The sequence below is a fragment of the Vanellus vanellus genome (assembly GCF_965231255.1).
Source record: "Vanellus vanellus genome assembly, chromosome: 19".
In the NCBI taxonomy this organism is placed as follows: domain Eukaryota; kingdom Metazoa; phylum Chordata; class Aves; order Charadriiformes; family Charadriidae; genus Vanellus; species Vanellus vanellus.
The window spans coordinates 6,781,744-6,797,217 of record NC_138924.1 but is presented as its reverse complement, the minus strand read 5'-3'; the positions used below and the strand labels follow the sequence as shown (position 1 = coordinate 6,797,217).

The 15,474-nt window shown below is 43.3% G+C and overlaps 1 protein-coding gene across 4 annotated transcripts in view; it reads left to right on the top strand.

Moving 5' to 3' along the window:
• The window catches only part of MYO1C (myosin IC), a 60,821-nt gene extending 45,752 nt beyond the window's left edge, over positions 1-15,069 (top strand). For all 4 annotated transcript variants that reach the window (XM_082492957.1, XM_082492956.1, XM_082492955.1 and 1 more), the window contains 21 exons: positions 230-335; positions 719-799; positions 1,571-1,662; positions 2,784-2,878; positions 3,100-3,146; positions 3,441-3,521; positions 3,708-3,813; positions 4,364-4,481; positions 4,690-4,803; positions 4,985-5,061; positions 5,225-5,293; positions 5,723-5,807; positions 6,025-6,184; positions 6,981-7,064; positions 8,810-8,903; positions 9,009-9,064; positions 9,557-9,692; positions 11,258-11,328; positions 11,762-11,859; positions 12,129-12,228; positions 13,335-15,069. In XM_082492957.1, coding sequence (XP_082349083.1) covers positions 230-335; positions 719-799; positions 1,571-1,662; positions 2,784-2,878; positions 3,100-3,146; positions 3,441-3,521; positions 3,708-3,813; positions 4,364-4,481; positions 4,690-4,803; positions 4,985-5,061; positions 5,225-5,293; positions 5,723-5,807; positions 6,025-6,184; positions 6,981-7,064; positions 8,810-8,903; positions 9,009-9,064; positions 9,557-9,692; positions 11,258-11,328; positions 11,762-11,859; positions 12,129-12,228; positions 13,335-13,361 — 1,897 coding nt within the window. In that variant the 3' untranslated portion in view covers positions 13,362-15,069. The remainder of the gene's footprint in view (positions 1-229; positions 336-718; positions 800-1,570; positions 1,663-2,783; positions 2,879-3,099; positions 3,147-3,440; positions 3,522-3,707; positions 3,814-4,363; positions 4,482-4,689; positions 4,804-4,984; positions 5,062-5,224; positions 5,294-5,722; positions 5,808-6,024; positions 6,185-6,980; positions 7,065-8,809; positions 8,904-9,008; positions 9,065-9,556; positions 9,693-11,257; positions 11,329-11,761; positions 11,860-12,128; positions 12,229-13,334) is intronic.
• The last annotated feature ends 405 nt before the right edge of the window (positions 15,070-15,474 follow it).

Genomic DNA, 15,474 nt, shown 5'->3' with positions numbered 1-15,474 from the left:
CTGTGTTTCACCCTTCATGTCCTTTTTTCGCTCCTTCTGGAACTCTTCTGTGAGATCCACTAAATAGTAAACTTACTAAATTTATACATTCAATATGTAAACATTTCACAAGGCCCCTTATATCTCTGTGTAAATTAAAAGAAATAGATTCATGCTGCTGCCCACTAATTATGGCTTCTTTTACTTGTGGTACAGTGTTAGTGATAATTTTTCTGATTTTTGTTTGCAGCTTTGAGCAATTTTGTATTAATTATTGTAATGAAAAATTGCAGCAGCTCTTCATAGAGCTCACATTAAAGTCAGAACAAGAGGAATACGAGTCAGAAGGCATAGCGGTAAGAGCCAATATCATCACTTCCACTGTCTCCTTCGTAGCACTTGTGTAGGCCAGAGGACAGATTAGAAAAGGAGCTGCTGATAACGGTTTGCAAAGTAAATGAATTAAAGAGCTTTCCTTTTTCCTTTCTTTTCGAAACACTTTGGTAACTGTGTGATAGAGCTAGAAGTGAATAATGCCATTCCAGTCTTCTACTCTGATAGAAAAAAAGCTTTTTAAAGGCCATGGTAGGAACACAAATTTGAGGAGTAAAAAAGCTTTGTTTCAAATTTGACAGAAACGTTATTTAAGTAAGGTGCTGTCTGAGATGTTCTGAAATTTTCCTGTTTTTTTCCAGTCTAGAATTGTTTTCACCCAAGTGTGATTTCTTGTCTTTTGTAGTGGGAACCAGTTCAGTATTTCAATAACAAAATAATTTGTGATTTAGTGGAAGAAAAATTCAAAGGCATCATTTCTATTCTGGTGAGTTGACAACACCTTTTTAAATTAAAAATTTCATAGAATCATAGAATAGTTTGGGTTGGAAGGGACCTTTAAAGGCCATTTAGTCCAGCCCCCCTGCCATGACCAGGGATGTCTTCCACTAGACCAGGTTGCTCACAGCCCCATCTGACCTGACCTGGAATGTTTCCAGGGATGGAGCATCGACCACCTCTCTGGGCAACCTGGGCCAGGGTTTCATCACCCTCAGTGTAAACAATTTCTTCTTTATATCTAGTCTAAATCTTCCCTCTTTTAGTTTAAAGCCATTCCCCCTCGTCCTGTCGCTACTCTCCATGATCAAGAGTCCCTCCCCATCTCTCCTGTAGCCCCTTGTAGGTACTGGAAGGCCACAATAAGGTCTCCGCAGAGCCTTCTCTTCTCCACGCTGAACAACCCCAACTCTCAGCCTGGGGCAGTGTAGTGGAAAAGAAAGGGAAGAACACAGAGGGGAAAAAAAAGGTCTAAGTTTATATTAGGATTATTTGGGCAGATGGGAAGAGTGATGATACTCTGAACAGTGACACTTCCGTCTGCCCTCAGGAAAGAAGCTTCCAGTCCAGGCAGTCCGGAGGGAGGAAAGTGTTTTCCTTTTCAGCTCAACAGTTCTTCATTTGTTGAACTACGAGCTGGCCTACCTGTTAAACAGCCGAAGGGTCAAACTGGGGCAGCGTTTCAGTGGGACAGAATTAGAGCTGGCCTGTGCGCTGACGAGCACAGCAAGAAATCAATACTAAATGCATGTGTTTATAGGATGAAGAGTGTCTGAGACCAGGGGATGCCACAGATACAACATTCTTGGAGAAACTGGAGGAAACTGTGAAGAACCACCCACATTTTCTCACGTGAGTGTTCCCATAGCTGAGGGCAGTTATACTGGTAGGATCCAAGCGTGTGATAGAGCCTAGAGCTTTAATTATTCCTCAGTAACGTTATAACTCATTGTGTGTACGGCAGTAGCATCCTAGGTGTGCTGGGCGCACGTAAAAAATTATCGATAGTGTTTTCTTTTGTGAAGAGATTAGTTTGTAAATTAATAGAATAAGTTGTCAACACTAACTGCCTGCTCTTCTCAAGACTATGCTTCAGAACACAACAGGAGCAACAAGACTCTTGTTATTGACTTGTCTCTTCCCGGGATCCTGCTGCTAGTATGTCCAAGGAATTTGCAGGCTTGCGGCACCTTGGCTCTTCCAAGATCTGGCCCAGTACTTGAGGTGTAACAAACACTCCGGTTGGGGTATTAGGCAGGATCATTCCCCAGCACAGATGACTCAAGTCAAGCTTAGGAATAACTAGAACATAGAGCAGAATTCTATTGGTAAAAACGGTGTTCAGCAGTGTATATGCATTAGAATGGTTTAAGCAGTGTTAGTGCTTTTGAAATAGAGAGGTTTATATTGCGCTAATTCACCTTTGCACCCGTCTGCTTCCCAGACGATACTGATGTCCTCCTTTGACTTTGGTAACCTCTCCGTATTGCTGTCACTACAGTTGGATGGGTGTGAATTCTGTGTTTCACCTTTCAGATTGTTTTACTTGAGTTTTGGAGCTCCGAACGTCTTTTTATTCTCGCTGGCTGTTCTGATTATGCTCAGATTAAGATCTGTATGGCATCTCACGAGTATGCCAGCCTGCTGCCAGCATCTTCGCTGCCCTCTTGCCTGCTGCCTCTACTCTAATTTCATGTGCACACAGAAGCACTCTGCAACCTCGCCAGGAAGCTGAAAGTTCATCCATTTGAAATAAACATGAATACATTTTGTGACATTTTTATGACTTGCTGGTTGATAACTCATTCATTACTTCTGGTCTTGAAAATCAGCAAGGCGGATTTATTCCCCTGCCCCCCTTCTGTGTTCCCATAGTCTCACCCTGGGATCAGATGCCATACTGCTTTTTGAAGTGAATCACCCCAGTAGAACAGATGTTTCTTTCTCATGAAGCTTCTTCGCTTTCTTACCAGGCACAAGCTTGCTGACCAAAAGACGCGCAAGTCACTGGGGCGGGAGGAGTTTCGGCTTTCGCACTATGCTGGAGAGGTCACCTACAGCGTTGCAGGTAAGTGTGTGCATCATCTCCGCTGTCTCCCACTCTTTTCTCCTCCTCTCTGCCCTTTGAATTAAAACAGCTTCACTGTACAGTAAAGAAAAATCTGGGCATAGAATACATCCACACATCATTTCAGACTCATTTCCCATCTCCCATTTCCCAATTCCTGCCTTGTTGTGAAGTTCCTGTGGAACAGTGGTGGCAGCCTGAGCGGTTTCTTTTTCTTCCAGGTTTTCTAGATAAAAACAATGACCTTCTCTTTCGGAACCTGAAGGAGGTGAGTGTGGATAGAGGATGTTTCCAGTACTCAACAGAACGAGGAGTTGGGTTTAAAATGGGGTGGCACCTGAGGGAAAAGAGTCTTCTAGACTCCACCTGGAGAATGCGTGTCCATAGGGCTGCACTATGAAAAGACAAATTGAGGTCCCCCAAATTCATTTTATTATTAAAAAGAAAAAAAAAACAAAACAAAACAAACAAACCCCCAAACAAATAGTTTTGTCTCATGTTTCCTCGGTAGTTCTCTGAAGAATACTCTGTACTTTATCTCTGAAAACATCTCTCTCTGCAGACCATGTGCAACTCTGAGAATCCTATCATAAATCAGTGCTTTGACAGGACGGAGCTGACAGACAAAAAGAGACCAGAAACGGTAAGAACACCAGAGCTGGATGGCAGTGGTACTATTTCCTCTTTTTAAAAGACATGTCCTGTCTAACATGGTAGTCTAAACGCAAACCTCTTACACTTCAGGCTGGGAGACTGAGGTCTGTTCTGCAGGCACGAGTACTGGCTTTAAGTCATCGCTTCATACATAGTTTTCTTTCTTTTCCCCTAGGCAGCAACTCAGTTTAAAAACAGCCTCTCCAAACTCATGGAAATTCTCATGTCCAAAGAACCCTCCTACATTCGCTGCATGAAACCGAACGATGCTAAACAGGCTGGTACGACCCTGGTGACTCTTCCTCTTTTTTTTTTTTTTCCTATGACAGCTATATATAGACCACTAGATCGCAGTCAGTGAGGCACAGAAAGGAGCTCAAATCAAGAATTCCTGCAAGATTTTTTCCATTTTGGTTCTGTGCCAGAGCTGCTTGTAGGGCGGTGGTGGCGGTACCAGCAGCCAGGAATCCGAATGGGAGCACTGGTCTTGGGTGGAGTAGGGTCATGTTTAAAGTGAAGAATTATTAACCTACTTAACTTCCCTTTAATGATCTTTATTCTCCCACATTTATTCCTCCTGTATGCATAGATCATCCTAAAAGAGAACTTCTTTTTGGAACTTTAAATATAAATGTATAGTAAAGGTGGGGTGGGGTGGGGAGAGGGAAGACAGGAGACACAAAGTAAGCTGTGTGGGACTTGCGCCGTGAGGATGGGTTAGAGGTTAAAGGTAACTGTGTGAGATATAACCAAGAACTGAGCGTTCCTTTTCTCCAGATGAAGGGACAGCTACGCATTGATCATGTTTCTCTATTTTCATGCTCTCTCAAGATCGATTTGATGAAGTTCTAATCCGACATCAAGTGAAGTACCTAGGCTTGATGGAGAACCTCAGAGTGCGCAGAGCTGGGTTTGCGTATCGAAGAAAATACGAAGTTTTCCTGCAGAGGTAGGATGACCTTGGGCTGCTCCCTCCCTCTGGTCTGTCCCACAGATGTTTGAGGCTGGGGAGCTGTTCTGAACAGCGAAGGGGCAGCCCTTACACCTGACAGACTTCATTTCTGGAAGGAGTGAGAAGCAATGGCCTCTCCGCCTTTCCATCGCCCTGCATGGAATGGACTTCTCTCCCTAAGATTTCTTCTGCTGTCAATTTGCAGGTACAAATCACTTTGTCCAGAAACATGGCCTACATGGGATGGACGGCCCCACGATGGGGTGGCTGTGCTGGTGAAGCATCTTGGCTACAAACAGGAAGAATACAAAATGGGACGGTTAGTTCCTCTGTTTTCTTAATTTGAGATTAGGACTCACTGGACATCCATGTCACTGCTTTTAAATAAGGCTTCTCTAGCTAATGGGTGAGGAAAAGATTAGAGATCCCAAAGGGGATGCGAAGGACAGGAAGCAAACTTCTTCGGCATGTTAAACATAATTCTGCATTTCTATTTCTAGAACAAAGATTTTTATCCGCTTTCCCAAGACCTTGTTTGCAACGGAAGATGCTCTGGAAGTGAGGAAGCAGAGTCTGGGTGAGTCACACACACTGCAGTAGCTTCACGGACAGTTAGCTGTCTGGGTTTTGATTATTTTTTTTTCTGTTTTGGGGAGGGATTTTTCTTTAAAAGTTGACCCTTTTTCTACCAAAGTCTGCTTGGTCACAATTTCAAATTGCTGTTTTTCTTGCAATTTCAGCAACAAAAATGCAGGCCACGTGGAGAGGTTTCTACCGCCGAAAGAAATTCCTGCACATGAAACACTCAGGTATGAGAGAGAAAGAGAGGACACTGCAGTGCTGGGTAGTTGCGTGGTTTGAAGCGGCCGTTGTTGTCAGAGATGGCTTGAGTTTGATGTGCAAGAAGGAACGCTCCCAAAGCCTTGCGGGAAGTAGAATGGAAGATGTCAGTGGGGTACCCACTCCTTCCGCCTTTAGGCTGTGAGACTGAGCAAGAGAAGCAGACTTAACTCACGTTCTCACAGCAGTTCCCATCTGCCCATGCTTTTTATCGACACTTATCCATTGTATCACATTATTAAAAACTTAAATTATGTTCTTTCCCATATGCCTTGTTGAAGGCTGTTTATTTCCAGAACAGGCTTTCTTGAGCCCTCTCTGTTGCCAGTTTTGTATGAAGTCAATATGGGTATGAAGGAGCTCACTCACTCAGTGCAAAATCTTCATATTATTTTTAGCCATAGCTATCCAGTCCTGGTGGCGGGGAACCCTGGGACGCCGAAAAGCTGCCAAGAAGAAGTGGGCAGTAGAGACTATCAGAAGGTGCGTAAAGAATAACCCAAGCCATCAAAGGGGTACTTATTTCTGAACAATAGGATGATAAGAATAAACTTTCTTGTCACTACAGTATAAGGGTTTTTTTAATAAATTGCAACTATTAAGTAAATCCCCAGAAAATGGTTTGGTTGGAAGAGACCTCTAAATATCGCTAATTTGGATCACTTTTCTAATTTTCTAATAAAATTTTCTTCTTCCTCAGGTTCATTAAAGGTTTTATTTACCGGAACCACCCTCGCTGCCCAGAAAATGAGTATTTCCTTGATTACATCCGCTTCTCCTTCCTGATGAACCTCAAGCGTAATTTACCAAAAAATGTTTTGGACAAATCATGGCCAACTCCTCCCCCGTCACTGTGTGAGGTAGGCACAACTGCACCAGGGCCAGGCGCATCACACGCAGGATGGAGGAGGCTGGTGGCAGTGTTGAAGACCACGGGCCACCAAAGGCCTGAGGGGAGCCTCCTGCTACCAGAGAAGAAGGAACCAGGTTCTCGCTCAAGTTCCACGTTGCATTAGCATCTCTGCTAATAGTATTAACCCAAAATTGGCACATAGGTGTAATTAGCATATCTGTAAAATTATTAGAGCTACAATATTGAAAGTTCTTGAGAGTGCGGTGCTGTTGCAACACCCTTTTCTTCTGGTTTTCTCATCCATTTCTGAAATTTTCTTCCCTTTTTCTCTGAACAAATTAAGTTCCCTCTGGACAGTTAAATGGGCTGCAGTGAGGATGTGGGTGCCTGTGAAAAACACATTGAATTTCCTCTATTGTCATTATTATTCTACATCTGGCAGAATTGGTTTTTTATCTGATCAAAACAAAGTATTGTAGAAAGTGCCAGTGATTGTATCCAAGGGTCCTTGTTGGGATTGCAGGTAGAGCTGGAAGCAAGGAAGGGCACAGCGGGGTGAAGTGGGATGCTCTGGATATTCACTCGCCAGTCTAAAGCAGGTGGAGGATGTTGCAAGGCAAACTCTTAGAAAGGTGGAAAATAAACTTTCAATTATTTAATTTTAGAAGCGACTCTCAGTAATGAAACAGTATTTTAGTTTAGCAATGCATTTTCTGCAGTTGCTTCTCATCGCTCTTCACTGTTTGAATTGGTTTATCAGGAATTTCCAGCTCTTTTCATTTACTGTGCGATTTCTTCTTCAGGCATCGCAGCTCCTGCGACAGCTATGTATGCAGAACATGGTCTGGACCTACTGCAAGAGAATCAGCCCGGAGTGGAAGCAGCAGGTACGAGGCAACTTTACATCATTTCACAAACTACGCCGGTGTTCCCCAGAACAGGAGGGGGCTCTCAGCATTAGTTATTGTAAGAAATGAATGAGGGGAGCAGCTGGACAGGAGGGACAAGGGTACTGCTACGGGGGGAGGGGGCGGGGGGGGCACAGCAGCAGTGGTGAGGTGGAGGAACTCTTGAATCACTGCATTCTTCTGTAGTTGGTTAACAATTCCACAAGAACTTTGGTTTGTTTTTTTTTTTTTTTAAGGTTAGAGACAAGAAAAACTACAAGACTAGAATGTGCATTAAATAAAAGAAAAACCATTATATGAATATTTCAATACGTACTATTTAAGCAGTGTTGTTGTGTATCCATACCCCTATATAATTTCTATACTGAAAGGCCCCGTTATTCTTCCCATGGAAGATAAAAATGTAAGAAGCTGCATTATTCTGGTTGTACCAGACAAAGTAGAGGGTAAGAATCCTGCAGACACAAAACTAGTCATTTTCCAAACAGAGAAGTTAACATGAACAGTTACAGCTGCTGTTCTAGCTAAAAAGAATGAAAATGATGCTGAGATTTGATTCATCTTAGTCATGGAAAGGTAGAGGGAAGGAATTTTTTTTACATTAAAAAAAAAAAGGCTCAGTGAAGGGACAGAACAGGAAATGTCTACATTAAACAATTTAGATGTAACTGTTGGGAGATGATAGTACTAGTTGCCCTTTTTTATTGCATAGTATATCATACTGCTTATGAAGGCCTGCAAAGTATTAAGCACATGTAATGAAATGCTGTAGATTAGTTAGTGGCTGAGCCTGTGATTAAGGACACAGGATTAATACCAGCCATTACTGAGCTGGAGGTGGAAACTCAGCAGAACACGTTCTTTTCCCCAGGAAACCAGAATCGCTGAGTATCTTTTATCCACATTTTTACCTGTAAATCATCTCAGGTACTTCCTCCTGTGTAACAGCACCCATAACACGGCATTTGCCCTAAATAAAGGAAAGGGGCATTCCCGTTTCCTCAGTCACTGGTTTTGTTCTTACTCTGAAGGAGCACAGGCTGGGAGCTAAGAGCACAAGGTCACATGTACAGTGCGGGGCGGATGGCCCCTGGAATACTGCCACCATGAAAGGGACCAAAGGTTTCTGGTGACTAATAATGAGAACAGGCGCTCCCAGGGCAATCTGGGAGCTAATGGAATTGTATGGTAGAGAACATGGAGTAGAGTAAATGTGTTACGCAGTCGCTAATAAGTACGTAACTTTTTTCAGTACTTCAAGTAAAGATGTTGAGTAGCTGAAAGGCTTCAGGAGTGAAAGAAAAAAATAAATAACCTGAAACATGAAAGAAAGCTACATGGGGTAGAGCAGGAGAACAAACTGTTCAGCTTAAGGAGGAAGAGGTTAAGAAATTGCTGCAGTGCGAATTCTGAGGCTTTTTAAACATGGGTATTATCAAAATCCAGAGACTAGATGCCATATCCAGATAAATTCAAACCAGAAATATGATGCATACTTCTGAGATTAAAGGGAGGAAAAAAAAAAAAGAGGAACTACTTTTCTACGCTGAAGATAGGGTAAGCTGCTGAAAATGTAAGGGATGTACAGAATATTTTGGGTAATTTTGTGACTAGTATGATTCAGAACTAGATGATGACTGCCAAAAAAACCAAAAGGGAGCATCTCTTTTATGAAAAATTTATCTTTTTATTAACGAGAATTTTTACATCTTTTGTCATTGCAGTTGGAACAAAAAGTAATTGCCAGTGAGATTTTTAAGGGTAAAAAAGACAATTACCCTCAGAGTGTTCCCAGACTCTTCATCAACACTCGACTTGGTGAGTAGGTGTTGCAGAGTTTAACGGGAAGGAGGAGAGGGGGGATTAATCTACTCCTTGCTAGAAATTTCTTTCTGACCCCCCACCTCTGTGGTTTTAATACAGGTAATGAAGAGATAAATGCTAAAGTCCTTCAGGCTTTAGAAAATGAAGCAATTAAGGTGAGATATGTGTCCTAATACTTTTGTCAAGCTTCTAGAGCTGTGCAGCAGAATATGAGATTGGATTTCTGAAGAAAATACAGCAAGCATTTTACATATATTAAGCTTGTAATACCTTAGAAGACAGTCTATGGGAAGAGCTGATGGCTCAGAAACATACGTAGAGATTTGGGCAAGTTTATGTCAGTTAAGAACTGAAAGGGTTGCGGCTGGCACAGCTGGAGAGGAAAGGAGAAACCTACACAGACTGAAACTAAACCTGCTTTTTTCAAGCCCACAGTCAGACAGTTGTAGTCATCCACTTATTGTTCAGAACTCCTCTAGGTCAGCAAGGAAGGCTGTAGCAGAGCTGAGAATAGGACTCAAAAGAACTGTCTCCATTCCCGGTTTACCAACCACTGGTCAGTACCTCCTGCAAGCTCTCCAGGCTAGAGGGAAGGCAGCTGACAATTAAACACGATGCATTTTTAGCAGTGTTAACACTTATTTCAGTATGCAGTTCCTGTGATCAAGTATGACCGGAAAGGATACAAAGCAAGAGCACGGCAGCTGCTTCTTACCCAGAACGCGGCCATCATAGTCGAAGAATCCAAAATCAAACAACGGATCGACTATGCCAATCTGACAGGTAAGAACAGGAACATAAACGGGGTTTAGTGAAACACACTGAAGTCAGACTTCACCTTGGCTACAATTAAATAATAGAATAACCAATTTGTCTTTGTTCTGGACAAGAAGGGAATTATCTGATACTGACAAGCATTTTAAATCTGTAATATCTTGAAACTGAGTTTTTTCTAAAATTAAACTCCTTAAAATGTCACAAAAATTACTCAGTTCATCTCCACCAAGCCCCCTCCAAAGTTATTTCCCAATTGCATATCTACCGCAGGGGAGTTGTGCCATTATTACACAGCAGCTGCCTGGGACGCTGCTACAGCCTTCAGCCCTCTGAATATCTGACACAGACCTGATGGTTTTCGAGGGGAACTTGGTCAGACGGCGAAAACTGCCGAGTCTGGTGCATTGTAGCCATTACTTGGCTTTGTTTGAAACCTCTCATTCACAGCTCCAGCTCTGCTACAGTTCCTCTTTACAGCCAATTTTGGTGCTAATCATTTCTGTGTTAGCCTGATGCAACTACGCTACATTTGTAACTGTCACCCTTTGAAGTGGTTTCCAAGGGCAACGCTAATTTGGGGTTCTGTGACTCCCATAAGACACTATTATGGCAGAGATGTATGTTTATCTCTGCTAGGGCTGGGCTAGCTCAATTTAAATAGCTAATCCAGTTTGTATCTAGTGTCAAGATATTAAACGAAGTCCAAAAATAAACTATGAAGAAACAGACACTCCTGAAACACAGTGCAGTGCTCCTTAACTAATCCCTACCCACCTGCCCCAGGGAGAGGATCTTTTTCATTTAGCAAACACGAGCAACTCGTGGAAGAGGCTAAGCCTCTCCTTACTGTATGGGCAGAAGGCGCTGCTGGCCAGGTGAGTAGAAGCGCTGAATTCAGAGCCTGAGTCGGTCGCAGTGGGGTGGAATGAGAATCCTCAGCAGCTCAGGACTGGATCTTCGAGGACCATACGCCAGCAAGTGGGTGTGGGTTCTGCCTGCCCCAAGCCTAGCTGCAGAGCAAGCATGGAACTCACCTCAATGACAACTTTCTGGAGTCAAGCTCCTACAGCAGCGCTGGCCTTTCTTACCACATGGGGCAGGACATGGAGACAACAGTGACCACATTGTTCCAGTTGTTCTTCTTCATACCGCCCTGTAGTAATTGTAGCCCTGTAGGTGGATGAGTGGCACAACGAAGCATCTGTCCAGTGGTTGCTGAAAAGTAACGTTTTGGTCATAGGTCCCTTAACTGGCCAAAGTAGCTCTTTTTGAAGTCCACGAGGGTGATGACAGTCAGTAAACAGGCATTCTTCCTACTTCTGATGGAGAGAGGCATCTGAAAGTTTCTTTTCCATCTTAAAGAGCACGGTTATAAGCTGATTGTCTGTCACCTTGCAGCCTCTTCAGCCTCTCTGCTGTCATGTTAGTGCAGTGTTTCTGTGCAGCTTCTCAGCTGTTGGGTTTCTTGGCGTGAGAACAACAGTTGCTGCATTCCTGGGAGAGGTTCTGACACACGTGCAAGAATCCTCCTAGAGCCATGCTGGGTGTCAAACGGCCATTCTCTATTGCAGGCATCTCCGTCAGCAGCCTGAGTGATAACTTGTTTGTGCTGCACGTGCACTGTGAGGATAACAAACAGAAGGTAATGGGACTCATCCATCCTTCCTCCAACCACCTCTAGAAAAAGTTTTCAAGGCAGAAAGAGCAGAAGATCCAGTTGGGGCATGTGGGGAGGGCACACAGGGTGACATGTATGTAACTATTTTGTGCCAGCTAAGTAGCATTTCACTTTTACTTACTCGTGCTCACAGATGGGGTTCACCAGTGACTCGTTCACTGACATGATTGGTGCTGTCCCTGTAAATAAACTGCTGTAGGTGCAGTGTGACCCACAACTGAGGCCCCAGAGATCTCCAGCAAGCCTGGTCTGCTTGGAGAAGTGTTTTGGAGAAGCGTTTTTCCATGCTGACTTATGGAGACAGTTCTGTCCCTGTTAGTTACAGCATAAGCATTTTGGTATACTGACACTACATGTAAAGCCATGATCACAAACCATTGTCTCTTTTCCCTCCCAGGGAGATGTAGTACTTCAGAGCGACCATGTGATCGAGACACTAACAAAAACAGCCATGCAGGCAGACAAAGTCAATAACGTCAACATCAACCAGGGCAGGTGAGTGAAGCCAAGCCCCTCTCAGGAGCTGCTTTGGTTTTTCTTACCTTGGTTCTGAAGAGAGCTCTCCTTCAGCATTGAAGGGCTACAGAATGCCTATGCAACATCAAAGTGTACCTAACGCATCTTAACTAAGGCTCCATTTCCCTGAACAAGCAGATCTGTTGCAGCTAAGCATCAATACAAAGCAGCCACTTACACAGGAAAAGGGTAAAACTAAGCTAGTGGAGAGGTCTCTCATCAGATCTTACACCTCTTTCTCTTCACAGCATAAAATTTACAGTTGGGCAAGGCAAAGAAGGCATAATTGACTTTATATCGGGATCGGAACTGCTTATAGCCAAAGCCAAGAATGGCCATCTAACAGTGGTGAGTACAAGCCGAGGTTGGTAAGAGATGGTTGTTCACTTACAGTGGAACCAAACCCAGATTTTGGCATTAAACTGTATTTGCAGCAGCTGGACACGTGCCACATGACTTTCGTGCTGAATGCACTGCCCTGGTCTACCAGCCTTTTCCCCAGTTGGAGCTGTGCATTGTCCTTCTCTTCTGCAGTCTCAAGTCCTCCAGGCTTACTCAAACTCATTAAGTGACTGTCCTATCAATCACTTCCCCCGCCCCCCAAGTTTCAGGCTTTAATGCTATAGTCTGTTGCAAATCAAATTTTAGAAAGAGGATTTAAAAAACACAGGAAGCAAAAAAAAAAAAAATCCTCTTCCCTTCTCAGATTGTTTGTAGTCTTCCTGCTAGTCAGATATAGTCATGCAACTCATTCATGCATTGTCAGATTAAAGGTTGTTCAGAAATATTCAGACCGCACTCCCTCCTGTCCTGCTGCAGGCTGACTAGCCGCAGAACAGCAACCAACATCTCCAATTCGCACTTTGCTGAAACAGTCAATCCTGTGGAAGCCACAAACGTAGCACTGCTCTATGGAATGCCTGCAGACTGTACACAGAAAAAGATCAAATTTGCATAAGCATGCTGAAGTGAGAATCACTGATAAGTGAGCTGCTTTATTTGCTATCGGTAACAGCAAACCAAGTAATTTCCTGGACTATGAAGAAACACATCCCATAATTTTTTTCTCCAGCCTTTTCAAACCATCCCTAGGAACTTTTTTTTTTTTTTTTTTTTTTAATGTATTTATTTTGCCCCTCTCTTCCTTTCCTAGGCCAGGCAAAAATCTCCCTGTACAGCTAGCCTAGGGAAAGAGGGTTTTAGTATCACCTCAGGAATTGGGGTGTAGGAGCGCTGTGGACTCTTGACTCCCCAACTTGCCAAGACCCACTTTTGTTTCCTGCTGAGAGTGGGCAACTTCAGCACTCTGGAGTAGAGCAACCTTTCCTACTGTTGTGTAACAACATAATCCCACAAGCCAGTCTTTGATACGCTTTAAAGATGTTGAGGAACCAAAACTGTTGCAGCATCTTTGTTTTCAACACACTTTCTAGCTTGTCTTTCTTCTCCTGCAGGTTGCTCCTCGTTTGAATTCTCGATGATAAAACGTGCCACCACCACAGGACCTTTCCCTCCACCAGCCTGACTGCACCCTATAGAATTGGCTGGACATTGTTCCCAGCAAAATCCCCCCTCCTTCCTCGCTTTGCTCATTCTGTTTATTGTTACCAAAGACCTGCACTTTCAGAAAAAAAAAAAAAACCACAAAATACATCTTGCTTTCTTGTCTTAATACAAAAGTTCCAAAAGAAAGGCCTTCTCTTCCTTACCTTAGTGGCAAACGCATGGGTCCAACGCACTGTCTGAGAAACCGTGGCTCATGAGACATATTCAGCTGGGCTTTGAGGGAGAGGGAGCTCTGACTCTACCAGAGTTTAAGCCCTGAAGGAAACGACCAAAATTTGTGCTTGTCATCATCAAAAAGCACAAGCAGAAAACAAATAACTCTGCTGCTTTGGCAGCCAAATCAATGAAATGCCAAACTTTATATGCAGAAGAATGTTTTATGAAGAATTTTGCTCTGAGATGTTTTGATGCTTTGTGTTACAATATATTAAAGCCATATTATGTAAATGAGTAAAACCCTGTAAATACTTTATAGCTGAGTATGAGATGCACTACAAGAAATGGCGTTGATGTGGAAACTTTTATGTTTTAGATTTGGAATTTTTGTTGGTTTTAGTTTATGATTGTAAGGTAATAACCTGAGAAACCCATCATGTAACTTCTTCACTCATCTGGATCAAAAGAGTCTTAACATTTTTTTGAAGTCACCTGTCCCGTTTCTTGCTCTATAGTAATATTTTTATACTGTAGCAACTTTTTCATATCCACACATCCAAACAAAATGTTAAGTAATACAAACTGCCAAGGTCACCACTTCTCTATGCTGCTCTAGGCTGGAAATGAAACCTGTAGTCCTTGGCCACAGGACATGCACAGGAGCTTTCCCTCCCACCTCATACCTGTGTCTGGGAGTTGCCACTGCCCCTTCCTCCACACACCTCATCAGGCTCAGAGCAGCACTTTCAGAAAAAAATTGCTTTTCCTCATGTTTTTAGCGATAACTGGAAGTTTGAGTTCCCACAATAAAGGTCCACAATGTTTATACAAATGCTTCTCGGTACCGCCTTAAAGAGGAAGAGATGGCGAGTTCGGCACTGCTGGCCTTACTGACCACCTGCCCGCAGCTCCTTTGCACGGAAGCATCTTCCTAAGGCAAGCCGTGTCACTCCGGTTCTAACCCAAAGCAAGAAGGGGTACACGTTCTGAATGCTAACCGGTCTCAGGCTGCATCACAGAGGTTAATACTAAGCGCCTTCATTAAACCAAGAAGCCAAATGGCTGCAGAGTGGACAGCTCTGTGTCAAATACCTGCTGACTGCACATCACAGCTCCAGCATCTACATCCAAGTTCTAGACCTCAAGCAGTGCATTTTGCACCCGACTTGCCTTAGAAATCCTTCACGTTCCACCTCTGTCCTGATGCAGTAGCCACTACAGTTACAGCAAGCCCTGAATAAAATATAACCAAACATGTTGCCACTCACGTATGATCAGCTCGGTCTCCTACTTTTTGGTTTCTGACATGATGCAGTTATCAAACACTGCCCAGGCCTGGAATGCTGTATACACTGTAGTACATATACACCATATCACTGTATATGCTAGAGTGTATATACTATACAATGCTGTATACGCTATTATATAACCTCTTCAAGACCGCTAAATAAATTTTTACAAAAAACACCCAAACCAACTCACCCTTTGTCTTTGTTGTAGAAACTGTTTTATCACATTTCTTAATTTTTTGAGAGGGAGGGTATGATTTCTTTTCCCCCTCATCCATCACACAGCCACCTTGAATCTCCAATTCTTGGGCCCATCTATGACAAGGGGCAGATTATTCCTAGAGATTTCCGGGACATCAGCCAAGCAGAGTGGGCATTAAGATAACAGTTCCCTTCTCTCCATCCACATAACTGGGCTGGATGAGGAATGCTGAAAGGGCAAGTGAGAGGAATGCACCAGCCAGATCACAGCTTTTTGTGCATTCTGGTAGGGAAAGAGTGAATTAAGTGGTGTGGAAGAACTTCCAACTCCTCCTGGTGCAAAGCAGGCTGTCTCTAGGAGGCTGGCCTCACTGCTCTACTA